Source organism: Carcharhinus amblyrhynchos, chromosome 23 (genome assembly GCF_965287045.1).
Source record: "Carcharhinus amblyrhynchos chromosome 23, sCarAmb.v2.hapA, whole genome shotgun sequence".
NCBI classification, from domain to species: Eukaryota; Metazoa; Chordata; class Chondrichthyes; order Carcharhiniformes; family Carcharhinidae; genus Carcharhinus; species Carcharhinus amblyrhynchos.
Genome location: NC_137346.1, coordinates 7,128,720 through 7,144,751, shown reverse-complemented (window position 1 = coordinate 7,144,751; position 16,032 = coordinate 7,128,720). Strand labels below are relative to the sequence as shown.

Genomic DNA, 16,032 nt, shown 5'->3' with positions numbered 1-16,032 from the left:
CCCCCTGGCGAAGCCATCACATCTGGTCTCTACTGGTGGAGACCAGCTGTGATTCTCACTGACAAGAGAACCATCTGGCGAGGAGATAAGTATAGGCAAGGCCAGACGAAGCACCCATTGACCCCCACTCTCTGCCTCCTATTTGACAACCAATCCTCTATCCATGCTAACACCCTACCCCCAACTCCATGTCCCCTGACCTTCTGCAATAACCTCTTATGAGGTACCTTGTCAAACGCCTTCTGAAAATCAAGAAAGACCACACCCACCGGCTCTCCTCTATCCACCGCCCTAGACACATCCTCATAGAACTCCAGTAAATTTGTCAGACACGACTTCCCTTTAACAAAACTGTGCTGCGTCTGCTCTATCAAGCAATTCCCCTCAAGATGCCTCGCTATTTCCCCCTTGATGACAGATTCTAACATTTTACCTACAACAGACGTTAAACTAACCGGCCTATAATTCCGTGCCTTTTGCCTGGCACCCTTCTTAAACAACGGCGTAACATTAGCCATTTTCCAATCTTCCGGCACTTCCCCGGAATCCAGCAACATCTGGAAAACAAATGGATATGATCTGGTGGGCATTACAGAGACGTGGCTGCAAGGTGACAGGAACTGGGAGCTGAATGTCCAGGGGTATCAAGTGTTTAGGAAGGATAGGCGGGAGGAAAAAGTGGGGGGCGTAGCTCTGCTGATTAAGGATAGCATCAGGGTGGTAGCAAGGGATGATATTGGAGCCAAGGAGCAGAAAGTGGAATCGTTGTGGGTGGAGATTAGGAACAGCAAAGGGAGGAAGACACTGGTCGGTGTCGTCTATAGGCCCCCGAATAATGATCTGGAGGTGGGGCGGGCTGTTAACGGGCAAATAAGTGCGGCGTGCAGGAATGGGACGGCTGTAGTCATGGGGGATTTCAATCTGCATATTGATTGGTCGACCCATGTTGGACGCGGTGGGCTCAAGGAGGAGTTCTTGGAATGCTGCCGGGATAGTTTCCTTGAACAGTGTGTGTTGGAGCCGACGAGGGAGCGAGCTATCTTGGATCTGGTGTTATGTAATGAGGCGGGTAGAATTAGGGATCTTGCGGTGAAGGATCCCCTTGGGGAGAGTGATCATTGTATGGTGGAGTTTCTGGTGCAGATGGAGGAGGAGAAAGTGGGTTCCCGGACGCGCGTCCTTTGTTTGAACAGAGGGGAGTACGGTAGGATGAGAGAAGAATTGGCGAATGTGGACTGGGGGAGCGCGTTGGAAGGTAGGTCTGCTGAGGAGCAGTGGAGGATCTTCAAGGAGATCTTTCTTGGTAATGTCATTAAGACCCTCCAGTCCTACCACCTTTCCATCTCTAACTCCCGGCAAATTATTCACGTCCTCCTCCGTGAAGACAGACACAAAAAAGTTATTCAAGACCTCAGCCATATCCCCATCCCCTACCACTAAGTCCCCCTTCTCATCCTCTAAGGGACCAATGTTCACCCTAGCCAGCCTCTTCCTTTTTATATATTTATAAAAACTCTTGCTATCCTTTTTTATATTAAGCGCTAGCCCAGCTTCATAGTTTCTCCTACCCTTCTTTATCAACTTCTTTGTCAATCTTTGTTGACATTTAAACCTCTCCCAATCCTCTTCTTGCCCACTACTCTTAGCTACTCTAAACGCCTCCGCTTTTAATTTAACACTTTCCTTCACCTCCTTCATTATCCACGGCTTATTACCTCTCCTCCTACTGTCCTTTTTGACCATCGGAATAAATTTCTGCTGAGCACCAAGAAAGATCTCCTTAAAGATCCTCCACTGCTCCTCAGCAGACCTACCTTCCAACGTGCTCCGCCAGTCCACATTCGCCAATTCTTCTCTCATCCTACCGTACTCCCCTCTGTTCAAACAAAGGACGCGCGTCCGGGAACCCACTTTCTCCCCCTCCATCTGCACCAGAAACTCCACCATACAATGATCACTCTCCCCAAGGGGATCCTTCACCACAAGGTCCCTAATTCTACCCGCCTCATTACATAACACCAGATCCAAGATAGCTCGCTCCCTTGTCGGCTCCAACACACACTGTTCAAGGAAACTATCCCGGCAGCATTCCAAGAACTCCTCCTCGAGCCCACCGCGTCCAACATGGGTCGACCAATCAATATGCAGATTGAAATCCCCCATGAAAACGGCTAATGTTACGCCGTTGTTTAAGAAGGGTGCCAGGCAAAAGGCAGGGAATTATAGGCCGGTTAGTTTAACGTCTGTTGTAGGTAAAATGTTAGAATCCGTCATCAAGGGGGAAATAGCAAGGCATCTTGAGGGGAATTGCTTGATAGACCAGACGCAGCACGGTTTTGTTAAAGGGAAGTCGTGTCTGACAAATTTACTGGAGTGCTATGAGGATGTGTCTAGGGCGGTGGATAGAGGAGAGCCGGTGGATGTGGTCTTTCTTGATTTTCAGAAGGCGTTTGACAAGGTACCTCACAAGAGGTTATTGCAGAAGGTCAGGGGACATGGAGTTGGGGGTAGGGTGTTAGCGTGGATAGAGGATTGGTTGTCAAATAGGAGGCAGAGAGTGGGGGTCAATGGGTGCTATTCGGATTGGCGGATGGTGACTAGTGGAGTGCCCCAGGGGTCGGTGCTGGGGCCTCAGCTATTTACCATGTATATAGATGATCTGGAGGAGGGAACCGAGTGTATGGTGTCAAAATTTGCTGATGACACCAAGATTGGTGGAACGGCAAATTGTGCGGAGGGTGTGGAGAGTCTGCAGAAGGATCTAGATAGGCTGGGCGAATGGGCCAGGAACTGGCAAATGGAATTTAATGTTGGCAAGTGTGAGGTGGTCCACTTTGGTAGGAAGAATGGTAGGAAGGATTATTACTTACGTGGCGAAAAACTGCAGCAGGCGACGGTGCAGAGGGACCTCGGGGTCCTTGTGCATGAGTCGCAAAAACCCAGCTTGTAGGTGCAGCAGGTGGTCAGGAAGGCGAATGGGATGCTGGCCTTCATAGCGAGGGGGATTGAATATAAAAGTAGGGAGGTCTTGCTGCGGCTGTATAGGGCATTGGTGAGGCCGCAGCTGGAGTACTGTGTGCAGTTTTGGGCGCCGTACTTACGCAAGGATATTTTGGCCTTGGAGGGAGTGCAGAGGAGGTTTACTAGGCTGATGCCGGAGTTGAGGGGGTTGAGCTATGAGGAGAGGCTGAATAAACTAGGCTTGTACTCGTTAGAGTTTAGAAGAATGAGGGGAGATCTCATTGAGACGTATAAGATGATGAATGGGATGGCTAGGATAGAGGTGGAGAGACTCTTCCTGCTCAGAAAGGACAGTAGGACTAGGGGGCACAGCCTCAAGATAAAGGGGGGGTGGTTTAGAACGGAGTTGAGGAGGAACTTATTCACTCAAAGGGTGGTGAATCTCTGGAATTCTCTGCCCGTTGAAGTGGTGGAGGCTACCTCGCTAAATATTTTTAAGATGCGGGTTGATGGGTTTTTGATAAGAGAGGGGATTAAGGGTTATGGGGAGAGGGCGGGAATGTGGAACTGAGCCACGACAGATCAGCCATGATCTTATTGAATGGCGGGGCCGGCTCGAAGGGCTAGTTGGCCTACTCCTGCTCCTATTTCTTATGTTTACGCAGATTGGCTTTGCACCCTTTTTGAAGCTGATCCCACGAGCAAAACATTGCCGGTAATTTTGGGGAGGCAATTCTCCCAAAAGTGCTGAATTGGCAAGAAAACTGGTCTGGATCATGACTGTGTTTTCAGTGCAACTTCACACTCGAATCCCCCCACTCTGTGCACTGCAGAGGTCACAATCGTGAATCTCATTAAAAACTCGGGAGGGTGCAGGCTGTTTTCATGCCGGAGTCTGACAGTTCTGGAACTCTGCGCATGCGCAATAGTCCCGATCTGTCAGTCTACCTGCAGGACCCTTGTAATGCTGCCCCTCTAGTTCCTCCACAGCACCATCGCAGCCCCCACGACAATTCCCGGGCCAGCCCCAACCCCTGTTGTCCAGGGCGCCCCGATGTCCAGCCCCTGCATCCTGCAGTGGCAATCCACTCACCCCAGCAGACATCCTTCCCCCGCTGAGCACCCCACGGGGGCAGATGCCTGCCCCCAGCCCAGTAGACAGGCCCCTCTGGTAGACCACCACTCCCCCAGCCTGGCCCCTGGCCTCCCTCCAGCCCAGACTGATCCTCATGCAGAGTGGCAGTGGGACCCCCCCCCCCCCCCCATCAATCACCCCTAGGCTCCACTTTGGCATTGCCAGAGAGCACAGGCTGGCACTGCCAGGGTGCCCATGACCAGACCCCCCCCCCCCCAACCCAGGGACCCCGATTGCACCCCTCTATCACTGGTGGGGTCTCTCCCTGAACATGGGGAGGTACTCCAAACTCCACCAGAGTGAAGTACTCCTGGTGGGGTGGGAGATGCTATTGGGCCTGGCAAGTCCCATGCCAGGCCCAATAGTCACATGTAAAATAGACTTAAAGTACATTAAAAACTGATTTCCAGCACGTTCCCTACTGCGACTGTTCTCTGGCTCTGGGAGGTGCGCATGCATCGGGAACACATGCATATCCCGTGAAATGGCTGACACGCAATTCTCCCAACCAGATGTGCCAGAAAATTTGCAGGTTGCAATGGGAGAATCTCCCCCCGCTGTGTGTGTGGCATGAAAAGGGATGCGAACCTGATTTTCACTCCACATGCAATCTTACCGGCTCGCTGTACCCTAAGTGTCACAGTGTGGTAGGAGAAGAATGATAGTCTGTTTAATAATTCTGTATTTAAAATTCATGGTCTAGTTCTATTTTTGTAGATGAAGTGACAGCAATGATTGAAAAGATGGCATCTGGATGCCTACCGGCTGCACAAGGGGAGCCAGAGAAGAATGATAGCTCGCGCACAGATGAAGAGGAGTTGTTCCGCCGCTTTGCAAAACTGCCGTGGCAAAATAAGGAACATCATCAGCCCTACAGCAGACAGCATGGGAACAGCAAAGAGAGAAAGAGTCTAGAGCTGCACCACCAACAGATGCAGTGCAGCTCACGCAAGAATACTCCTGAGAAAACACTGGTTGAGAGCGACAGCAGCGTAGATGTGGAGGAAATGTTTCAGAGTTTGGCAGGTGAGGTGCTTAACGAAGAATTCCCGTTAATCCTTTTGATAATGTGAGGGAGAGTGTCCGATTTGTCATTGAATCGCCGTGTAATGTAACAGAGACTTGTTGAGTTAGAACGTGGGATTGCCAAGTTTGAGATATTTTCCCCCTGAATTTTCAAATGTTGTTATTATGTTTTGTTAGTTATTTAAGCTGTGCAAATTCAGCATGCAATCCAGCAGTCCTTGTCCTAATGCAGCAAGACCTGGACAAAAAGACAGGTGTGGGCTGTCGAGCAACAAGTAACGTTCGTGTTATACAAGTGCCCAGCAATGACTATTTCCAGTAAGATGGTATTACCATCGCTGAATCCTCCAATTAGTATCCTGGGGGTTACTATTGACCTGAAATGGAACTGAACTAGCCATATAAAATCTGTGGATGCAAATGCAAGTCAGAAGCTGAGAATCATGTGGCTAGTGACTCACTTGCTGACTCCCCCGTGCTGTCTACAATCTTCAAGGCGAAAGTCAAGAGTATGATGTATGAGTGCAGCTCCAACAACACTCAAGAAGCTCAACACCATCCAATACAAAGCAGTCAGTTTGATTGGCACCCCTTCCACAAACGTTCATTCCTCCAGCACTAATGCACAGTGGCAGCAGTGTATACCATTTACAAGATGCACTGTAAGGATTTACCAGAGTTCTTTAGGCAGCACTTTCCAAACCCATAACCACTACTATTTAGAAGAACAGAGATATGAGAATACCATTATCTGGAAGCTCCCCTCAAGCGACTCACTATCCGGATTTGGAAATATATCACCATTCCTTGAACATCGTTGGATCAGAGTCCTGGAACTTGCTCCCGAGAAGCACTATGGATGTTCCTACACCACATGGACTGCAGCGATTCAAGAAGGCAGTTATAAACTCACAGGTATTTACAGAATGGACACAGGCACTTTGGCCCAACCTGTCCATGCCACCCAGTTTTTACCACTAAGCTAGTCCTAATTGCCTGCATTTGACCCATATCTCTCTATATGCGTCTTACCCATGTAACTGTCTAAATGCTTTTGAAAAGACAAAATTTTACCTGCTTCTACCTCTACCTCTGTCCACAGTCCATGTGGTGTAGGTACATCCATAGTGCTTCTAGGCAGCAAGTTCCAAAATTTTACCTGCCTCTACTTCCACCTCTGGCAGCTTGTTCCAGACACTCATCTCCCTCCAAGTGAAAAAATTGCCCCTCTGAGCCCTTTTGTATTTCTTCCCTCTCACCTTAAACCTATGCCCTCTAGTTTTAGACTCCCCTACCTTTGGGAAAAGATGTTGACTATCTACCTTTTCTATGCCCCTTTTTATTCTATAGACTTCTATAAGATCACCTATAAGCTTCCTACGCTCCATCACTTTCTCAAGGGCAATTAGGGATGGGCAATAAATATTGGCCAGCCAACAACACCCATGTCCCATAAATGAATAAATCAAAAGAAAATCATAAACTTAGATTTATAGAGTATTCAGTGAATGGATGGGGATCTGTCACAGTGGTTTTGGTGTGACCGGCTACAGCGATTTTTATTTTAAAAATGTGATTGAAGAGAAAGCTGAAACTGGGAAGAAATGTTTTGCGTAATGTGTTTGGCGATTAATGAAAAGTGTAACAAGAGCAGAAAATAACCAGCCAGAAAGGAGAAAAGATTCACATCTCTTCACTTGAGATAATTTACTGTTATGTCTTAGGACAGAGTGAATCTTTTGATAACCAGTTGTCAGGATACAGCGAGGAAGAGATAGAAGTCACGAACCTGGACAAAACATTCATCACAAGGCGAGTTCAAAAAAAAGCTCAAAAGGTGTGTTATAATTCTGGGTACTTTTATAAAACCTTTATACAGCAATTTCTGTGAATTGTTTTTGTCCGTTGTGTTCGGAAAAATTTGTCCACAATTATCAACAGTAGGCCAGTTTGGGATTGTCTACAATAAAAACAGAAGATGTTGCAAATACTCAGCAAGTCTGGCAGCATCAGAGAGGGAGAAACAGAGTTACCGGCCAGGATTTTACCGGCTCGCCCTGTCAGTGATGGACAGAGCGAGCTGGTAAAAATCACCTGAGAGCCGAGAAATCAGGATCACGCCCCATTTCTTGACTCTCGCAATTTTACAAGAGTCAGATTTCTAGCAGGGTCAGCCTTTCACCAGAAATAGGCGAGAGGCTGAATAATTTATTCAAATGTATTTCACAGAGCATCATAGAATCTACAGCATGGAGACAGGCCCTTCAGCCCAAATTGGTCCACGCCAACCAAAATGCCCATCTAAGCTGACCCAATTTGCCTGTATTTGGCCCATATCCCTCTAACCCTTTCCTATCTATGCATCTGTCCAAATGCCTTTTAAATGTTTTCAATGTCCCTGCCTCATTCACTTCCTCCAGCAGCTAGATAACCATTACCCTCTGCTTCCTGCCATCAGCCCAATTGTACATCAAATTTGCCAGCTCTCCCTGGATTCCATGTGATCTAACCTTCCACAGCAGCCTACCAAGTGGAACTTTATCAAAGGCCTTACCGGAGTCCATTTCGACTACTTCTACCACCCTGCCCTCAGCAACCTTCCTGGTCACTTCATCAAAGAACTATTTTAAATGTTAATTTACCTCTGTTTGGTGAGCCCAATGCTCAGTTGTCCAGGCTCGCTTGCCTAAAGGTCTCACTGGGAGAGGTTCTCTTTGGAGAGGAAAACACCTACTCCCCATGAACAGGGAACAATTGTGTTGGCCTTGCCAGTAGGACCAGGGGCCATTGAGGCTCCCCAGGGTGGCAAAGGGCAAGGGGGGGTTTGCCCCTTGGGCAGTGCCACCCTGGCAGCTTGGCACTGTTGGCCTGGCACCTTGGTACTCCCAGCCTGGCACCTTTGTAATGCCCATTGGGCACCTTGGCATTGTCAGGGGTAGTGCCAGGGTGTGGGACCTTTGGGGGTAGGGCTATGGGGCAGGGGGAGATGTATGAGTTAGGTTGATTGGCCATGTTAAATTGCCCCTTAGTGTCAGGGGGACTAGCAGGTTATTGCATAGGGTTACAGGGATAGGGCTAGATGGGATTGTTGACGGTGCAGGCTCAATGGGCTGAATGGTCTCCTTCCACATTGTAGGGATTCTGTGATGAATATATGTTGAATGGGTCACACCATTCCGTTGCATATACATTTGAAAACCCCAGTGCCAGTTTGTAAGACAAAATCCACTTTGAAGGCAGTTCTATTTGAATGCAGTAGATGCTTATTGGTGGTGCTCTAGTAGGGTATTTCAGTCACATCACATTAATCTGCTAAAACTGGGTTGTAAGAAAAGGTTGAGCCGTCATGCAGTTGCAGGCTGTGACCATGAAGCGTCACTGTGAGGTAGTCAATAAGTTTCCAAGCCTCTTTATTACTAACTAGCAAGCAATTTGTTATAGCTGATAAAAGGAGGTATGTATAAACGTTTAAGTAAATTTAAAGCTGTTTTTTGATGTCAAAGAACAAAATCAGCCCGGGAAACAGGCCCTTCGGCCCAATGAGCCCGCGCCGCCATCTCAACACCACCAGTCCACCTCTCTACCCATGACCCCTATCTAATGTTTTATGGCCATCCAGATTGAGGGAAACTGATTTAGAGACAATTTATTCCTGCCAATCAGCCTAACAGCACATCTTTGGGGTGTGGGAGGAAACCGGAGCACCCGGAGAAACCCACGCAAGCACGAGGAGAATGCGCAAACTCCCACAGACACCAGCCCAAATCCATGTGTCTGCACAGCAATCAGCGATAGTCACTGAGCTGTCGTCTTGCCCAGTATCTTGTCCAGTTTAGGCACACACTAACGACATGAAGCACTAGGCCAATCTTGAACAACCAAGAGCAGCCCCAGTACGACCCATCGCGTGTATGCCCCTCGTTGGACACGAGGTGGACTGACTTAAAACCTGTGAATGAAAAGAGAAAAAACATTATTATCATACTATACCCATTTACATTACCAGGGACACCCCAATGCTAATGACCCTTATTTAAAAGGTTCTCCTATATCCACCCATCTCCAACTCAGTCATGTGCCTGTCTAAGTTACTCTTAAAGGACTCTAGCGTGTTTGCCTCCACCACCTTACTTGGCAGAGCACTCCATACCCCCACTACCCTCTGTGTGAAAAACCTCCCTCTAATATCTGTGTTGTACTGCTCCCCCCTCACCTTAAGTCCATGGCCCCTTGTCCTACGTGTCTCTATTATAGGAAATAGCTTACATCTGTTTACTCTATCTATACCCTTCATAATCTTATATACCTCTATTAGATCCCCCCTCAGTCGACGTCTTTCAAGGGAAAAGAGCCCCAATTTCTTCAGTCTTTCCTCATACCCCAGTCCTTCCATACCAGGCAACATCCTGGTAAACCTCCTCTGCACTCTCTCCAGAGTCTCCACGTCCTTCCGGTAGTAAGGCGACCAGAACTGGACGCAGTACTCCAAATGCGGCCTAACCAACGTTCTGTACAACTGCAACATTAGACTCCAGCTCTTATATTCTATACCCCTTCCTATAAAGGCTAACATACCATAGGCTTTCTTCACCACACTCTCCACTTGTCCTGCTCCCTGGCAGCTCTACTGGACTACCTCACCACAGGCTGAAGTGGCCTTTCTTTAAAGAGATAAAAGAAAGAGATAGAAAAGAAAGCCCATAGGCAGCTCTGCGAACCCAGAGTCCATTTTGCATGGCTGACAACCAGAACTGTTGCCTTTGCAACTCGTGTTATCATGTCCCTGCTCAGTTACACACCAATTTCCCTGTCTGTGACGACTATCATGATTTCTGGTACACTTAGCAATGGTGTTCACTCTGATTTCCCAAAATCTGACCCTCTACCAGTGTCCACTTATATACTTCGAGCATTAATAATATTTGGATAGACATTAAGAGCAACAACTGCAGCTAATTCCTACCTCCCAGCAGACGTGAGGTCAGTTGTAGCTCGACTATTGGCACCATGACTGAGGTTGAGCCTTGGACGTTCCTCATCTGCATGGCTCAGCTACAATCTGAATCACCCTGAACTATCAGGAGAGCCTGCGGTCCTACTTCAGAATATTATGAAATGCTTCATCAATAACCCAGGATGAGCTGTTTAGAAGGAATAATTGTTTCCTCATTCTTAACTGTGTATGTTGCTCAGATGTTGCGTGAATTACTTTGGTCCAATGTTATGTCCTCAGGAGAAGGTGCAACATTCTTCAATATCAGATTCATCCCTCAGTGTGTCTGATGAATTTTTCACTCCCAATCCTGAAATGATCTCCGATGGTTCTGAAACTTCGACTAATGCAGACCTCAACTCGAATCAACTTACCAAAGAGGTAAAATGGAACTAACCCTCCAGGATTTATCAATTCTACAATGCTCCTCTGAATTGCCTTTCATTTTCCTTAGAACCTTTTGGTGGACTATTTTACTCACTCGTTACTTTCCCCTCTTTCCTCATTGTGATGAAATCTGGGATGAGGAGTTTCAGTTATCCAGAGAGACTAGAGAAGCTGGAATAAAGAGAGAATACTGCAGATGCTGAAAATCTGAGCTATAAATGGAAAATGTGGAGAGAGAAACAAAGTTAATGTTTCAGATCAGTAGTCTTTAATCAAAAATGGGAAATGTTAGTATGGGCGGAATTTTCCTTGTCCTGCCCCCAACGGGAATTGTAGCAGGCGAGGCCAGACCCTGTCAAGGTCCATTGACCTCAGGTGGGAATTTCTGTCCTTGGAGAGAGTGTGGCTGGAAAATCCCATCTTATGTGTTTTATGTTAAAAGCTGTTAACTCTCTAACTTCTTCCAATTCTGATAAAAAACGTGAAATGTTAACTCTGTTTCTCTCGCCACAGATACTACCAGACCTGCTGGGTGTTCCCAGTTACTTTTTGTTTTATACTGGAGAAGGTGGGCTGTTCTCTTTAGAGCAAAGGCTTTTAAAGAAGATTTAATCGATGTGTTCAAAATTCTGAGAGGGTTTGTTAGAGCAGATAAAGCAAAACTGTTTCCACTGGCAGGAGGATTGATACAGCAAGAAGTCTCACAACACCAGGTTAAAGTCCAACAGGTTTATTTGGTAGCACAAGCCACTGGCTTTCAGAGCGCTGTCCCTTCATCAGGTAAGTGGGCCACTCACCAGGTTAAAGTCCAACGGGTTTATTTGGTAGCACAAGCCACTAGCTTTCGAAGCGCTGCCCCTTCATCAGATAAGTGGGCCACTCACCTGATGATGGGGCAGTGCTCCAAAAGCTAGTGGCTTGTGCTACTAAATAAACCTGTTGGACTTTAACCTGGTGTTGTGAGACTTCACACTGTGTTTACCCCAGTCCAACGTTGGCACCTCCACATCGAGGGTTGATAATCAGAGGACACAGAGTTAAATAATTGACGAAAGAACCATAGGAAAATTAGGGTTTTTATTAAAAAGTGAGTTGTTATGATGTGGAAAGGGCAGTGGAAACAGATTCAATAGTAACTTTCAAAAGGGAATTGGATCAGTACTTGAAACAGGAGAATTTACAGGCCAACGGAGAAGAGGGCGAATGGGAAGTTAGACTTGGCGTGCCTTTAATTCTGACCTGCTCTTTCCCAAAAACTCTAACCTTCTTCTTCCTACATTTTGGCAGATGACTTTATGTCCAAAATGTGGTATTACCTGATCACTTCTTGATTTACCTACTTTCCTATGACCTGATCAACCGTGATAGTGTCTTGCACTAGACCTTTGACCTTTCAATAGAATTCCCTATTAAGAATAAAAGATAATGAAAGGTGTTAAGCAAACTCCAAATGTCATTGGTTAAAAAAACAGTTTTAGAACTATTTAGCATCAAAATGTAATGATCTGAAGCATTGATGAGAGGACTATGGTGACCTTTTACTCCAGGACAATGTGCCAACATGAAAGCAGGAATGACATGTTTTAGATAGCAAGCACAATTGCTGTGAAAATACATTTTAATTGTTTTTGTAGTCCACTAGTTTTGAAGAGGAATTAGGACTTACCAGAGCGATTTATCAAAAAAGGGCAGGTTGTTTGAGAAGCTCCAGCAGTTCCGACACTGATGATGTGGGTAAGTACTTCAGCAGTGGGTCAACAAGGAAAAGCCAGTTGTACTGGATAATGTTGCATTCATCACTGGTAGATATTTTGCCCCTTTTGGGAATGAACAGCTTTCTCAGCTTTGTTCTGTGAGTTATGAATAAAGGATACAATATATGTACAGATGTGATTTGATTTGATTTATTATTGTCACGTTTATTAGCATAAAGTGTGCGTTACACAAACAAAAAATACCATTCCTAGAGAAGGAAACAAGAGAATGGAGAATGTAATGTTACAGTCATAGCTAGGATGTAGAGAAAGATCAACTTAACGCAAGGTGAGTCCATTCAAAAGTCTGATGGCAGCAGGGAAGAAGCTGTTCTTGAGTCAGTTGATATGTGACCTCAGACCTTTGTATCTTTTTCCCAAAGGAAGAAGGTGGAAGAGAGAGTGTCTGGGAGCTTGGGGTCCTTAATCGTGCTGGTTGCTTTGCCAAGGCAATGAGAAGTGTAGACATAGTCAATGGATGGGAGGCTGGTTTGCGTGATGGATTGGGCTACATTCATGATCTTATGTTGTTCCTTGCAGTCTTGGGCAGAGCAGGAGCCATACCAAGCTGTGATACAACCTGAAAAAATGCTTTCTATTATGCATCTGTAAAAGTTGGTGAGAGTCGTAGCTGACATGCCAAATTTCCTTTGTTTTCTGGGAAAGTCGCCTGAGATGTGCTTGCTCCCATTGGCAAATAGCTTGAAATTCTTAGAGCCATTCTAATCAAATCTGAATAATGATGTGATTAACTAGCCAGAGACAGCTTAACACCTGTTTGTGTTCTCTTATAAGCCCTTAGATCACACAAGTATTGCTTGTGTCCAACCCTGCTTGATAAGGCTTACTGTCATTTTATTTATTTATTTTTATCAGAATATACTGCAAAGCACTTGGCGCAGTATTAAAACCAAGAACAGCAACAACACCAAACAATATACATACATACTGTTTCTGACAAGTCTTCTAAAAGTCACTGCATTTTCAGCTTTCAGAATAAACAAGCAAAAACATTCCAAGCATCAACAATTTTATGTGAAAAGAAAATGCAAATATCAAGACATGAACTAAATTTCTGGAGTTTGTACTGATGTCCACAAACAATAATTTTTCAGGCTTAGAGGTAGGTGTGCAGGTTAGGTGGATTGGCGATACTAAATTGCCCCTTTGTATCCCAGAAAGTATAGATTATGGGCATTAGCCATGTTAAATGTGTGGGGTTATGGGGATAGGGCAGGGAAGAGGCACTGGGTAAGATACTGAGTCAGTGAGATAGTGCGTTCTCGATGGGTCAAATGGCCCCTTCTGCACTGTAGAGATTGTATGATAATTCTATTCTATGATAGTAAAGCCATGTATCAATTTATAAACTTAAATTAAAGATTGTAATCCAAGAATTCTTAAACACTCTTCATAAAATATTCTGCTCATACTTTCCGTTTTCCTGGTAACATATCTTTGCACTCTCTTTATCAGTTGTCTATCTCCCTGAAAGTGTGGGGTGGAACTCTGACAAAGAAATTCTAATTGGAGAATTTGCATGAAAACTGGAGTAATTCACACCGGTTTTTTCAGTGGGAGTTCAGAGAAGAATCTCCCACACGCTATGCACTGCAGAGGCCACCACGTGCATATCACTAAATTTCAGGAGGTGGGGCCTATTCCCACTGGAGAGGTTGAAATCAGCATGCAGAGCGAGCCACTGCACATGCACCCGTCTGTCAGAGCTGAGATCGGCACATGTGCAGTGGCCCTTCACTGACAGCCTCCCGATGCTGGCCAGCCCTGCGATCTCCGCAATGCCGGCTCTCCGCCCAATCCCCATTGCTTGATTGCTGGTCTCCTGACAATTCCTGGGCCCAGTCTTGACCCTGCCACTCCCCAGCCTGCTGCAATCTCCAGCCCACTACCCCACCCCCCCAAACCCCAACAGTGCTGACCCCCCAGCAGACTGACCACTCCCTTTCCCCCCAACTCTCCCTCCTCCCTGGCTAACCCTCAAGCCTGCCCCGATCGCTGACCTCCCTCCTTCCCCCACAGATTCTAACTGCAGAGTGGCAGTGGGATTTCCCACGTCCGCTGATCGCAATCTAGGACCTGCCCCATTGGGCCCTGCCCCCATAGGTTCTGAATCATATAACCCGTCCCTCGGCATTGCCCCTTATCCCTTGGGCAGTGCCAAGATGCCCCTGGAACATTATGTGGATGAGCCTACGAGGGGAGAGGCTGTACTTGACCTGGTACTGGCGAATGAACCAGGGCAGGTGATGGATCTCTCGGTAGGGGAGCATCTTGGGAATGGTGACCATAATTCTATCTCCTTCACAATTGCATTGGAACAAGATAGGATCAGGCAGGCTAGGAAGGTGTTTGTCTGGAGTAAGGGGAGATACGAAGAAGTCAGGAAGTTACTTGGACAAATAAACTGGAAGGAGGCGTTCTTAGGGAAAAGTACCGAAGGAAGGTGGCGGATATTCAAGGAATGTTTGTCTGGAGCTATGCATGACAACGTTCCGATGAGACAAGGGGGTTTTGGTAGGTCGAGGGAACCGTGGTGCATGAAGGCTGTGTTGAACCTAGTCAGGAGGAAAGGGAAGGTGTACAAAAGGTTCAGGGAACTCGGAGAGGTTAAGGATCTTGAGGAGTATAAGGACTGTAGAAAGGAGCTTAAAAGGGAAATTAGGAGAGCCAGAAGGGGTCATGAGAAGACCTTGGCGGGTAAGATTAAGGAGAATCCCAAGGCCTTTTATAAATATGTGAAAGGTAAAAGGATGAGAAGAGAAGGGATAGGACCTATAAAAGGTGAAGGGGGTAAGGTCTGTGTGGAACCAGAAGAAATGGCAGAGGTGCTTAATGAGTACTTTGCCTCAGTATTCACGGTGGAAGCTGATCTGGGAGATTTTGCCACGGATTTGCAGCAGATGGAAAAGATTGAGTTTGTGGATATTAAGGTGGAGGATGTGTTAGAACTTTTGAATTCTATCAAGATTGATAAGTCACCAGGACCAGATGGGATATACCCCAGGATACTGTGGGAGGCGAGGGAAGTGATTGCAGAGCCCCTGGCGATGATCTTTGCGTCGTCAATGGAGACGGGAGAGGTTCCGGAAGATTGGAGGATTGCGGATGTAGTCCCTATTTTCAAGAAAGGGAACAGAGATAGCCCGGGAAATTACCGACCGGTGAGTCTGACCTCAGTGGTTGGTAAGCTGATGGAAAGGCTTCTGAGGGACAAGATTTACGACCATTTGGAGAGGTTTGACATGATCAGGAATAGTCAGCATGGATTTGTCAAGGGCAGGTCGTGCCTTACGAGCCTAGTTGAGTTCTTCGATAATGTGACTGAACACATTGACGAAGGAAGTGCCGTGGACGTGATGTACATGGACTTCAGCAAGGTGTTTGATAAGGTCCCCCATGCAAGACTTCTTGAGAAGGTGAGAGGGCATGGGATCCGAGGGCCTTTGGCCTTGTGGATCAAGAACTGGCTTGCCTGCAGAAGGCAGAGAGTGGTTGTGGATGGGTCTTTTTCTGAATGGAGGTCAGTCACCAGTGGAGTGCCCCAGGGATCTGTTCTAGGACCCTTGCTGTTTGTCATTTTCATAAATGACCTGGATGAGGAAGTGGAAGGATGGGTAAGTAAGTTCGCTGATGACACGAAGGTCGGTGGTGTTGTGGATGGTCTGGAAGGATGGCAAAAGTTGCAGCAGGACATAAATAGGATGCAGGACTGGGCGGAGAAGTGGCAGATGGACTTCAACGCGGATAAATGCGTA

General features: G+C 46.6%; 1 protein-coding gene across 1 annotated transcript in view; it reads left to right on the top strand.

Annotated features, from left to right (window-relative positions):
• The window catches only part of tex14 (testis expressed 14, intercellular bridge forming factor), a 123,701-nt gene that overhangs the window by 69,607 nt on the left and 38,062 nt on the right, over positions 1 to 16,032 (top strand). Inside the window, exons 17-20 of the mRNA XM_080211048.1 lie at positions 4,814 to 5,122; positions 6,847 to 6,959; positions 10,356 to 10,496; positions 12,137 to 12,236. Coding sequence (XP_080067174.1) covers positions 4,814 to 5,122; positions 6,847 to 6,959; positions 10,356 to 10,496; positions 12,137 to 12,236 — 663 coding nt within the window. The remainder of the gene's footprint in view (positions 1 to 4,813; positions 5,123 to 6,846; positions 6,960 to 10,355; positions 10,497 to 12,136; positions 12,237 to 16,032) is intronic.